The sequence below is a fragment of the Malaya genurostris genome, chromosome 3, assembly GCF_030247185.1.
Source record: "Malaya genurostris strain Urasoe2022 chromosome 3, Malgen_1.1, whole genome shotgun sequence".
In the NCBI taxonomy this organism is placed as follows: Eukaryota; Metazoa; Arthropoda; class Insecta; order Diptera; family Culicidae; genus Malaya; species Malaya genurostris.
In genome coordinates, this window is record NC_080572.1 from 161,398,291 (window position 1) to 161,417,746 (window position 19,456).

At 35.5% G+C, this 19,456-nt stretch overlaps 1 protein-coding gene across 1 annotated transcript; it reads right to left on the reverse strand.

Moving 5' to 3' along the window:
• Positions 1–14,065: 14,065 nt before the first annotated feature.
• Positions 14,066–15,483, reverse strand: LOC131437580 (uncharacterized). Its single transcript, XM_058607035.1, has one exon. It carries the CDS (start codon positions 15,458–15,460, stop codon positions 14,120–14,122), a length of 1,341 nt encoding a protein of 446 aa, XP_058463018.1. The 5' UTR covers positions 15,461–15,483; the 3' UTR covers positions 14,066–14,119.
• Positions 15,484–19,456: the final 3,973 nt, after the last annotated feature.

Below are 19,456 nucleotides of genomic sequence, written 5' to 3' on the forward strand. Positions count from 1 at the left end.
CGGAATTTTTGCCAAACATTTCCGAGTAACGCTGAGTAATTCCATCATTTGAAAAAAAACGGAAATATTTTCCGGTCTCGTCGAGCTGAGACGAGAGTCGAATGGTATTCAACCATATGGGTCTCCGTTCGAAAGGTGGTTTTTTTTCAGCAATTCTATTACCTTTGTATATAAAAAGACAAAAATGTTAGGGGTCACCTGAAGGTGTATATTATCAGGAATTCCACGAATCTCTCCTTCATGACTGTGTCAGAAAACACAGTAGAATCAGAAGTATCCAAGAAATGAGCCCGGTTGCAAACAAATGAAAAAGAATAATTATTCTGAGCCATGTAATCAAATTTCATGGACTTAAAACGGGTCTGAGAATTGAACCCGAATGAAGCCTAACAAAGTTTAGAACACCCGCCAGCGTATGAGCTGACTGCATGCAATACGCAAACAACGATACTGAATTCTTTCCAGCTTAATGAAATGAGTATTCGCGGCCGAACGAAAGCAAAAACACCCATATTTCATTAATGATAATATCGTTTGTTGATACATCCTTTTCAGGTCTCCTGAATGGGCACCCAACCATGATCAAGTCATTGTACGATGTAAGTTGATTCTCTGTTGGCGTTTTTGTTTCAGATATCTAATGTGGCATCCCACATGCCTTAGGAGTCGAACCAAACCCGGAGATATTTGGTCCTCAGTTCTCGCTTCCTTGAAAATACAACCAGCTTAGTAGAGAACCGTAGAGAACTCGATACCCATTTGAAAAGTCCACGTGGACAAGTTGTTGAGGATGTCTTGTAAGGAGACTTAAACATGAGCCTCGAGGAAGACCCAAGTAGCTGAATCGTATTGTTGACAAGTCGTCATGCGCGAAATACTTATGTTTCTCGGACAATAGATTATACAAAAAGCTGTTCAAAATTGACGAAAGACCATGGTGGTGGATATTTATAGAAACTGAAACAAAAGCCCGCTTGAAGTCTAGAAATACTGATCCCATTTGTTCTTTACGAGCAAATGTCATTTGAATTTCAGTTGAGAGCAACGCAAGACAATCGTTCGTTCCTTTGCCCCTGCGGAAACCATATTGTGTATCTGAAAGCAAGTCATTAGTCTCGACCCAATTGTCTAGACGAAGAATAATCATTTTTTCGAACGATTTCCGGATACAAGAAAGCATAACAATCGGCCGATAAGAATTATGTGAGGCCCTTGGAGGAATGTAGATGGAAGTAATACATTCATTTTAACATTACACGTGATACTCAAATCAAGGGGAGGTTAATACGATAGAACACTTTTTGAACCCCAAAAATACTCCTCCGTAGGGATCATCTTGATCCAGGTTAATAATCTTAAGAAGTTTGAAGGTAATTCAGAAGTTAGTCATGTTTTGTACAATGCAAATGCGTTATCTGCAAAGCCGTGACCTCGGTGGATAACTAAACCATCAAAGGATGCGATCGTTGAAAGAAGGGGCCATTTTGCAGTTAATGCTTTAAAAAGTCACCATATCCAAGTTGAAAACGTAACTTATTGAAATTTCAAGATATTCCACAATTGTTTTAAAAATGCTATTTATAACAGATATATTTAGAAAGATATTGAAATATAATAAAATCGATTAGGCAACTTATTACTGTTAAGTTTCACAACCGAAAAAAAACTTGATACAACTTTGAGTACATCTAAAACAATTGTGCAGTATGCCACTAACTTGTTAATGTTGCACTAGCAGTTATGTAGGTTCTGTTAAAAATTTCTCATCGTCATGTAAGAAGCAAACTTTATCAATTTGGTTACGAGCCAAACAACTTTTTTGAAAATTTTTGATGACTTCATTTAGCACCTAGTATGCATTATATTGTAAATTTCGCACATCGGCATTATGACTTCATAAAAATATTGACAACACTTGCATATCAGACCCAGCCTCGGTTGTGTTTTCTGCTGCAACTCAAATCTGTGTAAGAATCTACAGTACCGCAGATTGTTGTACACGTTACACGGCTGAAATTTCATTTCTCGAATTAAACACAACCAGCTGCGAAACCGAACACGTAGTGAAGCAGACTCTGGAACTTTGGCCAATCGATTAACCTTTCAAGACAACCTCAGAAAATGTGTTTAAGATCATTCAAAAGCAAAAGTTAAAGCATCGCAGACTGAATGTTTTGAGATCTGTCTGTCTGAGATCATCACAGTCATTGGAGGCATAGATTATTGTTTTTTTTTCAGAACGACAAGCAATGTGCGTTCAAAAAATATATTATTAAAGAAAAAACAGCCTCCTTTTTAGAACTTTTTAAACATTATTTTCAATGCCGCTATAATCGGAATCTGAAATAATATCGAAAAATTTCAAAAATGCTGTTACAATCCCTGGACACATGTGCAAAAAATAATTCTTCTTTGTAATATAGCTGTAACTTCCAACGATGAAAATATGGTTTAAAAATCGCGATGCACCATTCAATACAATTCAAAACGGATATTATCGTATTAACAAAGGAAAACGGAACAGTTCTGTACTAGTCGGGAGATTGCCCAGACATAAATCCTAAAGAGAATGATTGTAGACTTCATGAAACGCGAACATGCTCTTATAACCAAGCAGGGTCTGATTCATGTACACAATGAAACCGGGAAAATAATGAAGAAATAAGGAAAAAGTTAGAATATTGCATCGACAATATGCCTCATCGTATAGCAGCCGTGCTGGCTGCTGAAGGTGGCCAACCAAAATTCTGAATTACGTGCTTAAACATAATGAAAAATGAAAAGATGAAAATTGAAAATTTGAACGACTTTCATATCATAAGATGTTATTATTATTTTTACGTCATAGAAACTAATACTAATGTTTGATACAAGCATTGGATAATTGTAAAAGATGCTTTAAGTGAAATAATTTATTCAAACATATCTTTCAAAACATCACTACACAACAAAATAAAAATTTGATCACTAAATTTATGTTTGAGCTGTTAGTAGAATATTCTCACTAATAGTATTGTTGTTGTACCGTTGAATTCCACTATGTCACGTCATTACACCCTCACAAAGTCACTATTTTCACTGCCACTATTTATAATACAGATACGTATTTCGGAATGTTATTAACATCCTTCAACATAATCGAACATATTACCTCAACGGGTGAGATAAATCTCTATAGGTTCCAGCCTTGTCAAGTTGACACACCAGCAAATAAATAAAAACATTTTTTAATCCACCTAGTGGTGTAATGATGCATGCATAATGTTTTGAACTCATTGCCCTAAAATTTCGGAACCGGAAGTCGGATCTGGATGAAATTGCACAGTAACTTTTAACAAACTGATAACTTCAATTTGAATCATGATTCGTGAAAATCGGTTTAACCGTTGCTGAGAAATCAAAGTGAGTTCCGGTTTTGAAGCTTTTCTTATCGGTGCTTCCGGAAGCGGAAACCGAGGACTAGTAGTCCCAAAGTAGATTTATATACCCACTAACTAACAAAACGAAACGGAAGTCGGATCTGGATCAACTTTTCGGGGACTTTTTATGGAATTTCAAAACCTTTCATTTTCATCTTAGTTTGTAAAAATCGGTTGAAAAATTTCCTAAAAAAAAGTGCGAATTTTTTCACAGATTTGCACATATTGCCTTGCAATTCTGGAACCGGAAGTCGGATAAAAATAAAATTCAATATCGATCTATGGGACCATCATACCTTTCACTTGAATCTAAGTTTGTGAAAATCGATCTCGCCATCTTTGAGAAAAGTGAGTGACAAAACACACACACATGTGCTCAGTTCGTCGAGCTGAGTCGAATGGTGTATGACATTGGCCTCGGTTCAAAGGTCGGTTTTCACAGTGATTGCATAACCTTTCTATATGAGAAAAGCAAAAATAAAAATTTACTTATCTCATCACGTTTTAATTTCATCATTTATAGAACTGATACAATGCTTTCAAGTAAAAGCTCCGATATATTTACATCTGCTGAGTTCCCATCCATATATCGGGTTTCAAATAATATTAAGTTTGCGAGGCTTCGCAATTTTACTGTTTCAGTTCCTATCATGAAACACCAATTCTTTGAAATCGAAAATAAACATCCTCAGGGTAGCAGTATGATGGCAAACATACAAATATATTAGCATGGGCTTTCTCTTCAAGTGCTGCTTTCAACTCAATTCAGACACACCTTACCGATATTTTTTATTCTTCCCTAATTGCTTCTTTACGTTTCGTTTTCGATTCGTCAGTTCAAGTAGATCAAATTCAACGGTACGTTAGCTCAATTTGAATCGCAGACTCAAAGCATGATTCTGCTCGAGCCACACTTGTTGGGTTGCCCCGTTTTCTACCAGAGATATTGACAACTGGAACTTTTCCTTCCGGTTTAGATTATAACCTTATTAGTGTTTCATCTTAGTTAAATCTGGACCCGACCGGGAAGGATTCTTGGTGTGAGTAGGGTCATAGTACTAGCCATATAATGATTCTGTACGCTATGAATCGGCTGCGCAGTCCGTTGAAACATAAAAACTAAATTCCATAAAAGGAATGTAATGCCAAGACTTTACCTCCTCAAGCTATCAATCCTTCAACACTAAGACACTATAGGAGGGTTCGAAAATTTCATAAATCAAACGATGTAGAAAACCATGAGCACCATATTCCTTCTTCCTTCTTCCTTCTTCCTTCTTCCTTCTTCCTTCTTCCTTCTTCCTTCTTCCTTCTTCCTTCTTCCTTCTTCCTTCTTCCTTCTTCCTTCTTCCTTCTTCCTTCTTCCTTCTTCCTTCTTCCTTCTTCCTTCTTCCTTCTTCCTTCTTCCTTCTTCCTTCTTCCTTCTTCCTTCTTCCTTCTTCCTTCTTCCTTCTTCCTTCTTCCTTCTTCCTTCTTCCTTCTTCCTTCTTCCTTCTTCCTTCTTCCTTCTTCCTTCTTCCTTCTTCCTTCTTCCTTCTTCCTTCTTCCTTCTTCCTTCTTCCTTCTTCCTTCTTCCTTCTTCCTTCTTCCTTCTTCCTTCTTCCTTCTTCCTTCTTCCTTCTTCCTTCTTCCTTCTTCCTTCTTCCTTCTTCCTTCTTCCTTCTTCCTTCTTCCTTCTTCCTTCTTCCTTCTTCCTTCTTCCTTCTTCCTTCTTCCTTCTTCATTCAACAATGATGGGTTTGAGTAAAAAATTGCCGCGTCTCACACTAAGTGGTGGCTTTCTTGTGCTTTTATCGAACGAAAGGCAATGAGATTAAATTCATTGCATAATAACTTACTCGTCATTTGCACACATTTTGCTGAACGTTTGAATCCAAAGGTCACATCCCACTGTTCGTTTCTCCGTTTCCACCAGTAACTTTTCTGCGTTGGCTGTGTTTACTTTCGACGCCTTCGGAAATACTGTCAAATTAATACAGCTTAGCTTATCATAATATAAGACGAATTGAACTATTACTGCACAATTAAAAATGATTCAGGAACTGCTGTGGGTTAGCATAATGGCGAATATTTATGTATTAACGGGAAGAGGGAATGTGCAACATAAATGATATGCTCCCGAAGAGAAGGGAATTTTTTCTTGTATTTTATGATTTGGTTCAAATTTTGCATATGCCTTATCAAAAGAGGCAATTTGCATCATGAGTTTGCAATTTATATTCTAGCCTTACTTTTGAGAAGGGACTAAGCAAAAGTTCCTTGACAATTTTTAATAATATATGGGGCATTCCACGCAAAATCAGCTACCCAAAAAAAAATTATTTTTTCTCATACTTTTTTTTTGATAAAGAACTCGAAAATATTCGACACGAAATTTTTTATTTCAATATGATACGTGGAATTTTCGAGATATGATTTTTTGAAATTTCGCCTTTACGAAAAAGAGCCCTCTTTCAACAGTCTATACTGTAAAATCTAATGAAGATACAAAAATTCGTCCAAGACATGAAATGTGCGTCTTTTCCTTAGCTTTCAAATAAGCGATTCCATGAATAAAGTTAGTCAAAGTTAGTTTCCCGAAAAAAGTTAAAAATTAATAAACAAATAAAAATATTTCAAACTTGGGCCTAATTTTTTTTCGTATATAGTTGAAAAAATATGCCTTAGAAGTTTAACTCAATCTTGGCAAAGTTTCAGAATGGAAAGATTAATACTTTCGGAGCAATGAATTTTTCAATCACGACCCGCACGCGCGGAGTGTACCGCAGCGCAACACGCTCGAATACGGGCTTAACTTGTCGACACATAACTTTGACAGTTTATTGTTAGCAACGTTACAGCAAAGATCGCGGTGTAAAAATGAATTCAAAAACCAATCTTGTTTAACTTTAAGACTCATGTTAGCAAAATTCAAAAACATTTGTTGCGTCGTTTCTTCTTTCCTTCTTGATTTTTTGCAAGCAAATGATTTTTTGTGTGCACCATGTAGGCAGAAAGCGAGTAAAATTGAGGCAAAGGATTTACCTAAGTATTAAAATGGTAATGACATACAGTTTTGGACAAGTGGCGAAATGATGCAACTTTCACTATTCAGCAGCGAGGTAAAATTCTACTGATGCAATAGTGGTCACAGATTCTGAATCCTCTGAGACTGATGACAATAATGACAATGTGTCTATATTCAGCGACTATAGAGAAGTGATTCTTACATTTACTTACATTGTAATATTGCATTTCTCAGGTTGTAAAATATCGATTACCTTTTTAGAATGAATTATATTTGCCTTCAGGTTATCTTACCGAATTGAAACAAAAAATTTTTGCCAAAAAACTGGAGTAACATCAAGATATTTTGTTACAAAAGTAGGGAGTCTCGCGGAAAAAAAGGATTGTTGCGATTTCGAGAACAAAAAATAAAAACTAATTTTTTTATCAAAATTTTGATGTATTTATATTAAAAATTATGAATATTCATATTTTTCAAACAATTTCCCCTGAAATAATAATTAAAGTCATACAATTTTACACGGTCCACACATTTGCTTGCAAAAAATCTAATTTCTCAAGAAGGGAAGAAGAAACTCGACGCAACGAATGTTTTTGATTTTTGAATTCATTTTTACACCCCGATTTTAACTGTACGTAAGCTGTCAAAGTTAGGATTCGATCAAATGTATTATTTTTATATTTATTGTGATTTGAACCCATGAACCGTGGCTCTCTGGTTTCGTAATTCGCAGCTTTCACCTGGAACCTTGACATTTTTTGTTCGCAGATAAGAACTTTACTTTATCACTAATAGCATTATAGTGATTGTGATTTGAACCCATGAACCGTGGCTCTCTGGTTTCGTAATTCGCAGCTTTCATCTGGAACCTTGACATTTTTGTTCGCAGATAAGAACTTTACTTTATCACTAATAGAATTATAGTATTTTCATAATTTAACTTGACATGTATATATGTTACCAATGCGTAACTCTGCAATGTTTATAGTGTTTTGTTTTCGAATGTTTCGAGGTAAGTAAAAGTTTAATTTTCCTCGGTAATCCATTTTAGTTCTGTACTACCGACACATATTGGTAAATCAAGGTAAACTTAGACTAATTTTAAATTATAGAACTACTCCACTTTTTATCAATACCAAGACATTGATTTAATTCAGCTAATGAATTTCTTTTCACTATTATTATTAAAGTTTCGTTGCTTCAAAATATAGCTTTGAATGTCGATATATAGCACGGCGAAAGGTTGTTGTAGGATAATGCTCAGTTACATTTTGAATGCAAATTTTATGCACATTGCTTTAAAGTATGTAGGATTAATGTAATTATACATTAACATTGTAAAAATAGAGTTGTAAATGTACATATGGTTACTTGGGTAACTATGAAACTTTACTGATTGAGCATGTCGTTTCGCTTAAAAGAAATCGCAAATGGATAAATAGCGGCAGTGGTGACTTTGAAATTAATCTTGCAGTACAAAAGTGTAGTTTTCTGAAAAATCACATATAGCTACAAATTCTCCTTCCTGCAAATGATTTTTTTTTGTATTTTACATAAAGAAAGTAGACTACTTCCTTTTAATTAAATTATGTGGTATCAATTTCTCTAACGTTTGAACAAAATAGAAAACAAACTCTTCCTTCTGTTTTATGAACGTTTCAAAATTGCATCTTTCAGTTGTGACACATTGTTCAAACATAATTTCATCAATACATTTTTCATCCATTTTATTTAATAAACTTTTTTCCAATGAGGCTAAATCTATGCAATTTTCGCATTGACGTTTAAAAACATTCTACTGTTACATTTTTACATGTCAAACTGTGTGTATACACTTTCAATTTATTAGATAAGCCATATGAGATTCATATTTTCGTGAATGGTGCATACAAACTCGTTGTGAGTCCCTGAGCCTGCACGGAAAGACCGGATTCAGTGCTTTGGAGAAAAAATTAGTTGATTTTCTGATTTTAGTTAAATATTTTTTGAGACAACTAAAAAAATCTTACTTTTGCTAATTTAGATTTTCTAATTCTAATTCCCTTAATAATAATAATATATTGTTGAAATGGCTATTTTTTTAGTTGAATTCACCAATTAAATGTGCTGTCATTTCTTAGCTAAGGCACACTTCATTTACATTCATCTAATTTTTCAGTTGAATTAGAGAAATAAAACGTTGTTTTCAACCAACATAAATGGTTGAATTGGTTTCTGCAATTTGCAGCTATATGGCGCTCTGTCCCCGAAAAAAACGTTAACACCGTAATGACTACTAGCCACTAGATGGCACAATATGTACTGTCAAAAAAATTTCAGTCGCGGTTGTCTTCTCTATATTGGCAGGTATAAATACGCTGTATTGGAGAAAAAGACATGAACAAAACATCAACTTCTTTTTGAAAATTTTTCTCCTAAGTCGCTGTTTTCTTCATTCGACTACGCGAAATCGACTCTCTCACTGAAAACTTCAAGCACTCGGAAAACATAAAGCGAATACATATACAATTAGAGTGCAACATTCGATACTCACTTCACTGTTCCGCGTAAAAACATTATTACGCACAATCGCCTCAAATGCGAACAAATTCTGAATAAATATACTTTCCACTAAGAGTCATTTTTACATATCGGTTTAGAAATTTAGATATGGATATATCGTAACACATGCGAAAAACATCAAAACAATTTGCAAGCAGTTTCAACAAGACTGTCCTTTTTAGCCTTTTATTGCATTGTTTCGCTTCGACACTTCTCATGAGTTTTTGGCTAATAAAATTGTTAATCAAACCAATTTCATTTTTGTTTTCTTTGTGCTGCCCTTCAGTAATGATTGTGATCGATAAATAGAAACAAATTTTCTGATTTTCATAACAAAATTAGTTATCAATGAGAATTTCGTGTTGGATTGAAATATTGTTGCATATTCGCCAACTAAACACATTCTCTAAAAATAAGAGTTTTTTTCAGCAAAGTAAACTCTCAATTTTAAGTAGTTTTATAGTTATTTTAGAAATTCTGTTGTTAAAATCAACTAATTCAAAAACAGTAATACGAATTAGACGCAGAGCTAATTTTGGTCGTCCGTGTGTTAATAGTTTTCAGTTCATAGTTTAAAGTTAAGTAAAAGTTGAAAATTCAATTTGTATTTCAGTGTTCATTTGCTTAAATCGGCCTGTTTTGAACAGCTTCCTACTTGTTACACAATCACATGGACCAGGCATTGGTCAGCTGATTTCATCATCCTCGTTGAATTGCATAACGGTTTCCTTAAAATTTTCATCTAGTCCACTGGTTGCCCTCGATCCAATAGTAAAATGAACATCGCTCTCATTCAGCAATCTTTTTGCTTCCGTTGCCGTATATATCGTCGTATTAATTTTTTTCTTTATTTTATCCATGACTTAGGCAGTACAGTTAAGAGCTGACATTGTTTAGCCCTTGTTGTACCTTCACTGGAAAGCTTTTCTTCGAGCTGTTCAATTATTTCATACAACTCGTTGATTCTTCCTTTATCAAAACTAGCAAATATATGTGTTCTAATGCTGTTAATTATTTCGTAATATTTATCAATTTTTCAATTCTGAGCTATTTCTTGTTTTCACTTGATTATCACTTGCCTGTCACTCGTTTCTCACTAGCTTGTTCATTCGCAGTACCAGATTGTTCTATATACAAACATGGGTACCAGTAACAACCAACATATATATGTTTGTAAGATCAGGAAAAATATAACAACAGGATTCTAAATAAGAAAACTAGGAATTCTTCTCATTCCTTATGGACACTAGAAAACATATTTTCTAAATTCTTTCTCATAAATACATGCATTATACATTCTTAAAACCATATCTCATAACGAATACAAGCTTTTGCTTGCCAATTTGTTTACTATTTCAAAAAAAATTGTTTATATGTTAACAACTGGCATAAACGGATACCATAAACCAACTATACCAGACATCGTCAAAAGTTAAGGAGGTTTGGATGAGACATGGAATAGGTTGTTAGGCAAGTCTGATGGTACTTCTACATGCGGAAAGGTTTAAAGATCATCCTAAATCGTCACAAAAATTTTTTTTTTCAAACCGCTGTATATCGAGAACCCTAGCATATAGCAAAATTTTGATTAACATCTTTTTCATTCGAAATTTACCGTTCTTACATAAAACTTTGTTGATAAATATTTAAAAAAAATGTTTGTCATGATAGTCCTTATTATTACCTAAAACATTGCAGAAGACTCCAAATCGATCGAACCCACCGTTTCTGAAACATATATTATTGAAAATTTTCAAGATATTTTTGCTTAGTCCCTGCTCAAAAGTTAGACTGGAGTAAAAAGGGCAAATAGATGATGCAAATTGTGTCATGTGGCCATGAATAACGCTTATGCAAAACTTTAGCCAAATCAAAAAATACGAAAATTAAATTTAAGAAAAACTGTCATTTGCGGTGGAATTGCTCCGCTTTAATTTTTTTTGACCTCCCGATAATCCCCAAAGATTTGTAATTAAATTTCAAACATCTTCGCAAGGGTAGCTTTTGAAATTTTTCGGGTTTAATTTAAATTAATTTTTGGTGATGTTTCTTTTTGGAGTCGAAACGAATATTCTGGGTTTGAAATCGATACAGTCCGGTCATTGTAGGCCAAGTAGTCATGAAGCGAGAAATAATGGAAAGAAACGGTAAATACATTAGTAGCTTGGCAATTCTGCTGTCCGAAAATATAAATTCAAATAAATAATTTTGGACTAGACGAAGTTCGACGAATTCGCTAGCTTGAAATATTTTTGTTTTTCTTCTTTTACCTTCGCACCAACAATAATTGGACACATAAAATCGTGTAAATTTACGTTTTATTAGACCGACATATACGAGCGTCAGAAATGACTATTTTGGCTTCCCCATATAGAAAGGTTATGCAATCACTGTGAAAACCGACTTTTGAACCGAGGCCATATACCATTCGACTCGTTCGACTAGTTCGTCGAGTACGCTAAATGTATGTGCGTATGTGAGTATGTAACGTTTTACCTTTTTTTATATATATAAAAAATAGGTATAGAATTCGCTCAAACTTTAGAAAAAATTTCCGAGGCCCGGAGGGCCTAGTGTCATATACCAATCGATTCAGCTCGACGAACTGAGCAAATGTTCGTGTGTGTGTGTGTGTATATGTATGTGTCTGTATGTGTGTTGTCAACTAAGAGGTCGAGATCTCAGAGGTGGCTAGACCGATTTTGATCAAACTAGTCGCAAATGAAAGGTCTCCCCGTCACCCTGAACGCTATTGAATGGTGTCGAGATCGGATATTTACTTTTTGAGTTATACGAGAATTTATGTCAAAATTTTCAGTTTTTCGACAGTATCTGTCACTTTTGACTTTGAAAACAGAATATGTTTCCAGACTTAGATACCGCATAGCTATCCAACAAGCCATAGATTGTTAAAATACATCCATTTTCAACAGAGATATCGACATTTTTGTATAAGCGACTTTTCCCCCTATTCCAGCAGTAGGAGTTTTGAGAGCTGTACGACAAAGCAATGCTTGGGAGCAAGGTGAAACACGATTTTTTTTTATACTTTTACATACAATTGTTTCTAAGGACCAAAAAGACTGTGTACAGCTTCCTTTTTCATGACATTTTGCCTCGGGCCGATTTTAACACGATTCGTTTTTGGCAACATAATCGTTCGAATATGACATATGTAAACCAGATGATGGCAGAATTTTCGAGTTAAAAGCAATTCCATAATTATATTTTTTTAAATACTTACAGCATTAAATGCTGGAAGAACATGACACCCATATACCATTCAAATCAGTTCGTCGAGATTAGCAAATGCGTGTGTGACAAATAATTTCACTCAATTTTCTCGAGGATGACTCAACCGTTTTCTACAAACTCAGATACTTATGAAAAGTCGTATGCTCCTAAACAAGGTTCCTGAATTATGTTTGGATCCGATTTCTGGTTCCGGAACTACAGGATGATATGTGAAACGAAATTAAAATTGTGTAACCCTTTTCCTCGTAGATGGCTGAACCGATCTAAAATTTAAATTAAATCTAAGAATCATCTAAGATTCAAATGAAAAGTTTTAATATCCTATAAAACGGTCTTTTCAGTCAGATCCAACTTCCGGTGATTACGTAGGGTTATTAACTTAGGGTGATTAGTATAAAAATGTCTGTTTCACATAAATTAATCAGGTTTATCGGGTTTGCAGATTTGGATAGTCGATAACCAAATAAACTTATATCAGTTTTAGCGGTATTCAGTTTTGATTCGCACTACGATTTCTCAAAGATGTTCTAACATCAAATGTTCTAACATTCAAATGTAAACTATACAGCTCCTGAGGTGGATTTAACCCTCCGTCTTCTAATTTACACCGGAATACTTGAAAATACATGTAAATTAATACGGGTCTGGCCAGACCCATCAGTCAGATCGAAGGTATAAAAATATCTGTCAGACGGAGGGTTAACTGACTTCGGCTGCACCGATTTTAGAACTCCGGTTCGAGTATCGAATCGTTTTCTCAAAAAAGGCCAAATCGAATTTCAAAAACAAAAATTCAAATTTAAGGATTTATGATCCCATACATAATTAATGAATTTTACCCGATTCTGGAATTATAGAGTGATGAGTTCTTAAAATTCATACCGATATAGAAGATGACAATCCAAAAAAGCTTCAAAGTTGGACTCAAAACTATTTAAATTTATTCGTCATATGGGCATACGAATCGGTTTGGGTTATGCTGGTTCCTGAATGTCGGCTCTAGATGTACCTTACATTACCGTAAACTTTAATGTAGAACTTATTTCGACATATCATTGGATGTTTAATCGATTGTCCCGCTTTTAGATTCAAATTCGATCCAATTTGAAGTTTCGACATTACAGGGTAATGAGTGAATAGAACTTTAAATTGCCGCTTGAAACGACGGTCACTAAAATTATGTCATGAGAACTAAAACACCGAAGAATTTTCATGCAAAAAAACACATGCGGATGATAAAAAAAGATATCATCTCACTGCTAGGTGGATTAACCACGTTTTTTTTGCACTAACTTTCTCGGAGATGGCTAAACCGATTTTCACTAACCTAGATTCAAATGAAAGGTCTTGTAGTCCTATACAAAATTCCTGTATATTATTTATATCCGACTTCCGGTTCTGGAATTGTGGGGTAAAATGTACCAAAAAAATGATGCATTCTGGCATAGTTTTAAATGCTGAAATGTTTAATGTTAAACGTCTGCTTTATAGGCGAAGTATGTCTAACACATATTTGAACCATTTTTTTTTTAAATGGCGAATTTCGTATGAATTGTGTCACATTTGGATTAGTGTCACCTGAAATTTTTTTTCATGTTTCATGATTTTCATTATTTCCTAATCATGATACCGGTAATGGATATTTATCCATGTAGTAAACGATATTAGTGAAAATGATAGGTCTTATAACTGTACAGTGAAAAAATCGGAGTGAGCTGCTCTTTTACGTATATCAATACAATCGTAAATTAATTCAATTAACATTTATTTCCTTTTATTTTGTTAGTAATAAATACAATTGTAATGAACATAACATTTCATTGAGAATAAATTGTACTGAGTATTATTGCAAATGTTCCGGATTGTACTTATACTGAACAGTGCCACTACCGCCGGCTCAATTGTCCTTTATAATTGGTGTTGTAGACTCTCCTAGAGCAACAACGGTTGTGCTTTCTGGGACAATAGTAGTGGTAGTGCTTTTGATACTGGCTGTGTCAGACCGTTCCATTATTGAAGGCGGCACAACAATTAATAAATCTGCTTCGTCCAGCCTGCTCTTATGAATTTTGCCAGTCGATTCCGCCGATGGTGAAACTCGGATAGGACGCTGCTCTACGATGCTAGATTTATCTTGCACATCCTGCTTATGTGTGTCTTCAAAATTAATGTGCGCTTCGTTACGCTGCGTATCTAATGGTTTGGAGGGAGATGCAGTGCTAGACACATATTGCGGTGAGTATGGTTTCAGCACGAACGGATTCATATCCTGAATGGCGGGTGTCATCTGGTATCCTTGAAAGTCAGGTTGTACGTAGTTGTAATAATGCTCATGCCCAACCAGCGGTTGCATTGGAATGATAAAGTGCGGAATGTAGTTCGCTCCAATTGCAGGTATATTCATAGTACCACTAGGCACAATAGGTTCAGAAGCCTTTTCAGTTTCTTTGTTTGTACCAGTGGAAGATCCGAACGAGAAAAACGAACGAAGACCTGCAAAAAATCCTGGGCTAGGGGCCGGTGTGGTGCTGTTAGATTGATCGGTAAATTGTTCTGTGTTTATTTGTAAATATCCCTCAGGAGAGTATGTTTGGGAGCTCATAGATTTTCCTTGAGACGGGTCTTCACTGTTAATAGCATTACTGAACTGTCCTGCTCCACCGATGTCCATCCTTTTGACTGGTTGATAACTCGCAACATAGTCTTTAATCAATTCTAATCCACCAGGAGTAGATGCATAATCACGAATCGCTTTAATGGTTTCGCTTTTCGATGTTGTTCCTAGCAATATCATAACATCTTCTAGTGGAGGCAGATCGTTAACATCGTTCACTCCAACCATTCGGGCTAGTTGATTCAGTTCAGATAATTCTGTCGGAGTAAGATTCAGTTGATTCCCTGATGGTGTCTGTGATTTGGGATTCTCGATTAAATTATCTGTTAACCAGTTAGGTCCCGAAATACTGACAGGCTTCACTGCAATAAAATGCTGCCCGTTAGGGGAAACGAAATATTGCACAGGTAACACAGGTACAAACGACGGAGGAATGTTGGAATTGGCAGGTTTTGGAACGGCATAGATTGTTTGCGAATTTTCGATCGACTCGTTGATGTTTGTGCCCGCCACTGGGGGTTCAGTTGAACCTTTCCAAAAAAATGATGAGATAAAACTACGCTTCACTCGGTTGTGTTTATTCGGCATATCCTTAGTAGGGAATGCTAGTACCATGTCCATCATCAGTATCAGTGCTACAAACAGGTTTGTCTGAAATAGAGAGAATCGGTAATTGAGTTCAAAATTAGATTGTAATCTTTTATGGCTGTGTCTAGGAAAGACAATATCGCTTGTCGATGGCTACACACTTAAAAAACATTAACACAATCAATTTAATATTCAATAATGAAATTTACACAATATGATATGAAATTATTGGAACTTTTATCGAAAATGTGAAAGAGATGTTAAGAATTAAATTTGAAAGAGATGTTAAGAATGAAATGTGAAATTTTGACGATTTAGATAGAGCTGCCAAAATTTGACATTTCAACAGTTCAATGGAAACCCAAAAAACAATGTTTTTGCGTTTATATTCAACCACATGCCTCAAACTAATGACCCAAGCGGAAACGTGTGTGCGTTGTGCAGTTTGTGTTACCATAACTACATAGCAAGACAGAACTTTACCAATGTATATAGACACGTGATTCGCAACATGCTAACATGCTAAGGGTGCAACAGGAAGTGCGCTAAAAAAGAATCTGGGTCAACTGGGTCGATGTGTCAATATGTTCAAAAACAAGACCAACTATTTATTATAATACAAACACCTACAGGGAAAAAATGCGTAATTTTTATTTATTCGAAAAAGTTTGCCCATCGTAATACGATTTTATCTTTTAAATCTTACGTATCCAATTATGTTATGGCACTAGTAGGTCTACTATCCCTAAAACTACTGGTAACTAATGTAACCTGTAATTAGTCAATATTAGGAGAAACCAAACATCGTAGACCAAATATGAACGATCCAAGAAGTGGAACGCAAATAAGTGAAATTACTCGAAAACTTCATAGTTTTATTAGCTCGTGAATAGACTATATGCTGAAAATATTCAACTTATATTACACAGGAAACTTATGTGAGTTGCTTGCTTTTTCCTAAGAACAATACACCGCACAAACTATCTTAACATCGGTTAGATCTTCTGTACTAAAGCAAATGTATGCAGCAAATGCATTTCTTAGACATACACACACATCCGCCAGCTTTTCTATCTCTGTTGAAAAGGTTAGGCTCTTCCGTAGCGGAACAAATTTATTTCACTACTCTGTTGCTGCTTGCCAAATAAAACTTTTGAAGTATAAATCGACTTATGCACCAAAAAGTCGAAACAAGACATTCTGTGGCTGAAATCTTACAGCTGGTAACACTTACATAAAATTTATTCATATTCTGCAAATTATATGGTGACGAACAATTTCAGTTGTACAACGACCTTACTGGCACAACTTTACACACTCGACTAACTTGATAAAATTTGCAAGTGGTAACTCCTGTATGCTTCTCCACTAACTAATTTTCTAGACCGCAAACCCACAATCATATTCAAAATTACTTATTCGTGACCTTCCCTGAAATTCAACCCCCGCCACTTCGCACGTCTAACTTCTAGGAGAAAGCGAGAAAGATTGTTACGGAAGCATAAAACGGCAATAAATTCTTCCGGTTCGCAGGTACTGAAGACAAAGAGTAATGATAATGGATGAATCGGCGAAAAGAAAAGTCTGCAGCAATTGGTGATGGCTGCAACTTTAGTGAGATTGTCTTGGTTAATTACCGGAAAATATTTGGATTTAATGTAATCCGGGTTTGCGCTGTGCATTCACTTGGACAATCATTATTGTTCGTTTGCAAGTTTCTTTTTTGCATAGAATCAATGCCGCTACCTACCTGAATGAGCCAACAGGAGACAGAACCGGACCCGTCGGTAGATTTCACTTCAACGGCAAAGCCTTTCTTTCGAATATCTGTTAAGTCCAACTAATGTTCAAGTGAAAGTACCTTGCCTGAAAAACTGGTATTTGCCCATAAAGAGTATACTTGAGATGTACAATATACATCAAACAAATTTTAGTTCAAAATCAACAATATTGTAAACAATAATTCAGATGACTTTAACTACAGTAGAATATCATGGCAACTCAAGCCCACTTGCTTTTCTAGCAAGCATATTATAATTTCAATTTGGTTTTGATAGCTCCAGTTCTCTTAACAAAATACTGTATTCATTGCACAGCGCTTGTCATCTGTCTCCGCTCTAAATAACCTAACGTATTTTGTGAAGTAACTGAAATAATACTATATGAAATTCGCAAAGTCTGATTTTCGGCCTATGAATCAATTTCATGAAGGTTTACTTAGAAACGATGTACTCTTTGACTATGGTGCTTATAAAGCTGAAGAAAACTTGAGTCACGCTCACTCTACGTCATTAACAAGTAGAAACTGCAAATAATCCGGTATTTAAAACAATAATACTAATGATGCAACTTGCTTTCCACGCTTCACGTAACTTCAAGCATGCCGTAATTTCTTCAGTGATGACACAATATTACATCTAACTAACATGTAAAAAAAATTGTGTCTGTATCGATGTAAGCTTCAGCTAAATCAATTGTGAAGGTAAAGATATGACTTATCTTTACATATGCTTTGAATTGTGAATGTAAGTAGATCGCGACGCTCCTTTTATGTGCATCTATTAAGATGTAAATTTTTCTTCTCGGAAATTTCTACAAATACCCCGGTTGCAAAAGACACCATCACAAATCATTCACGTTCTACCGCTAACCGTCAACGACACCATCATCATAAATGCTTCCTTATACGTTATAAAATCCGAAAACGAATATATTCAAACCGAGAAACCAGAGGACTTCATTCAACCTCTCATCAACTCATGACAGAAGTATCGAGTAAATGCAACGTGGTAGAAACACACTCCACACATGTGTACCAAATAGCTAGTAACAAAATCCTAATTAACAACATACAAAATGCCTACATCTCGTCCGATTGTGGGCCCCAAAACCGCAACTTATCTGGAAACTTTTTGATAACCTTCAATAATTGCAGAATTCACCTAAATGACCAAACTTTTAACAGCATTGGCACGACGAGTAATGAATCGGAGGCCATGCAAGGCACTTTTCATAACCTCATAATTAATCTGAAAAATTTCAAAACTTCAAAACATTGACACCATAACCAATTCTACAATAATCAACCGGATGCAAATGGAAACATTGAAGATAAAACAATATAATAAGTAGTATTGGATCCTGAACATCCAATGGAATTCGTCAACCCAAGAAAGAACCTTCCACTGCACAGAACAACCGAACAATACAAACCCTTGAGGACGAGGACGCCCTCATTTTCACCCTCCGGAAGAGTTACGTGTTGGACTAGCCACCATCGTCAGTAGTTCATCCGCGCGGCATAGCAGCCACAGGAACAGCCACGCGGATTTACTGATGGAGCATGGTCAGCAGTTTAGTTAACAAAACCGACTGACCATGCGGACAGCGGGCTAGTTCCTAATTATTTGTTTTATGCGGACGTTTGAAAGATACAGTTTTAAGATCAGTGGCGTTCCCAGGTGGAGGGGGGCGAAGGGGGTACTCTCCCCGGGTGAATCATTTTTATGGGGGCGGCAAACCAATCATTCAATCAAGGGGACCTTTTTTTTGGTTTGGCTCGTCCAAGTCATCTTACCGGAGATGGAGTTCAGTTTGTTTTGCAAGTACTTTTTTTAAATATTATGAACATCCATTGTCTCCCTATATTTTAGGTTCTGAATTTTATGTACAGGTCCAGCATATATTCTGAGTCCAGTGTAATTAAGATTCTATGTACATTACATTCAGAATACTTTAATTTGCAAAACAAAGGATTGCACAAATTTACCAACGTTGCCACATGTTACATTTGTATCCGTACCTGAATCTGAATTCCATACCAACGGTAGGTTAACAAAAAAACACTTGTTCCTTTGCTATCCTCATAATTTTCCTTTTTCAAGTCCACCCAAAGCTAATTAGTATGAATGACATCCAATTTAATTACGCGAAGTCTTCTACATTCTGTTGAGTTGAAACTCAGTATGATGGCAATTCGAACGCCAAAACAAAGTATCAACGAAAAGTAATTAAATTTAGAGCGAATCCTGC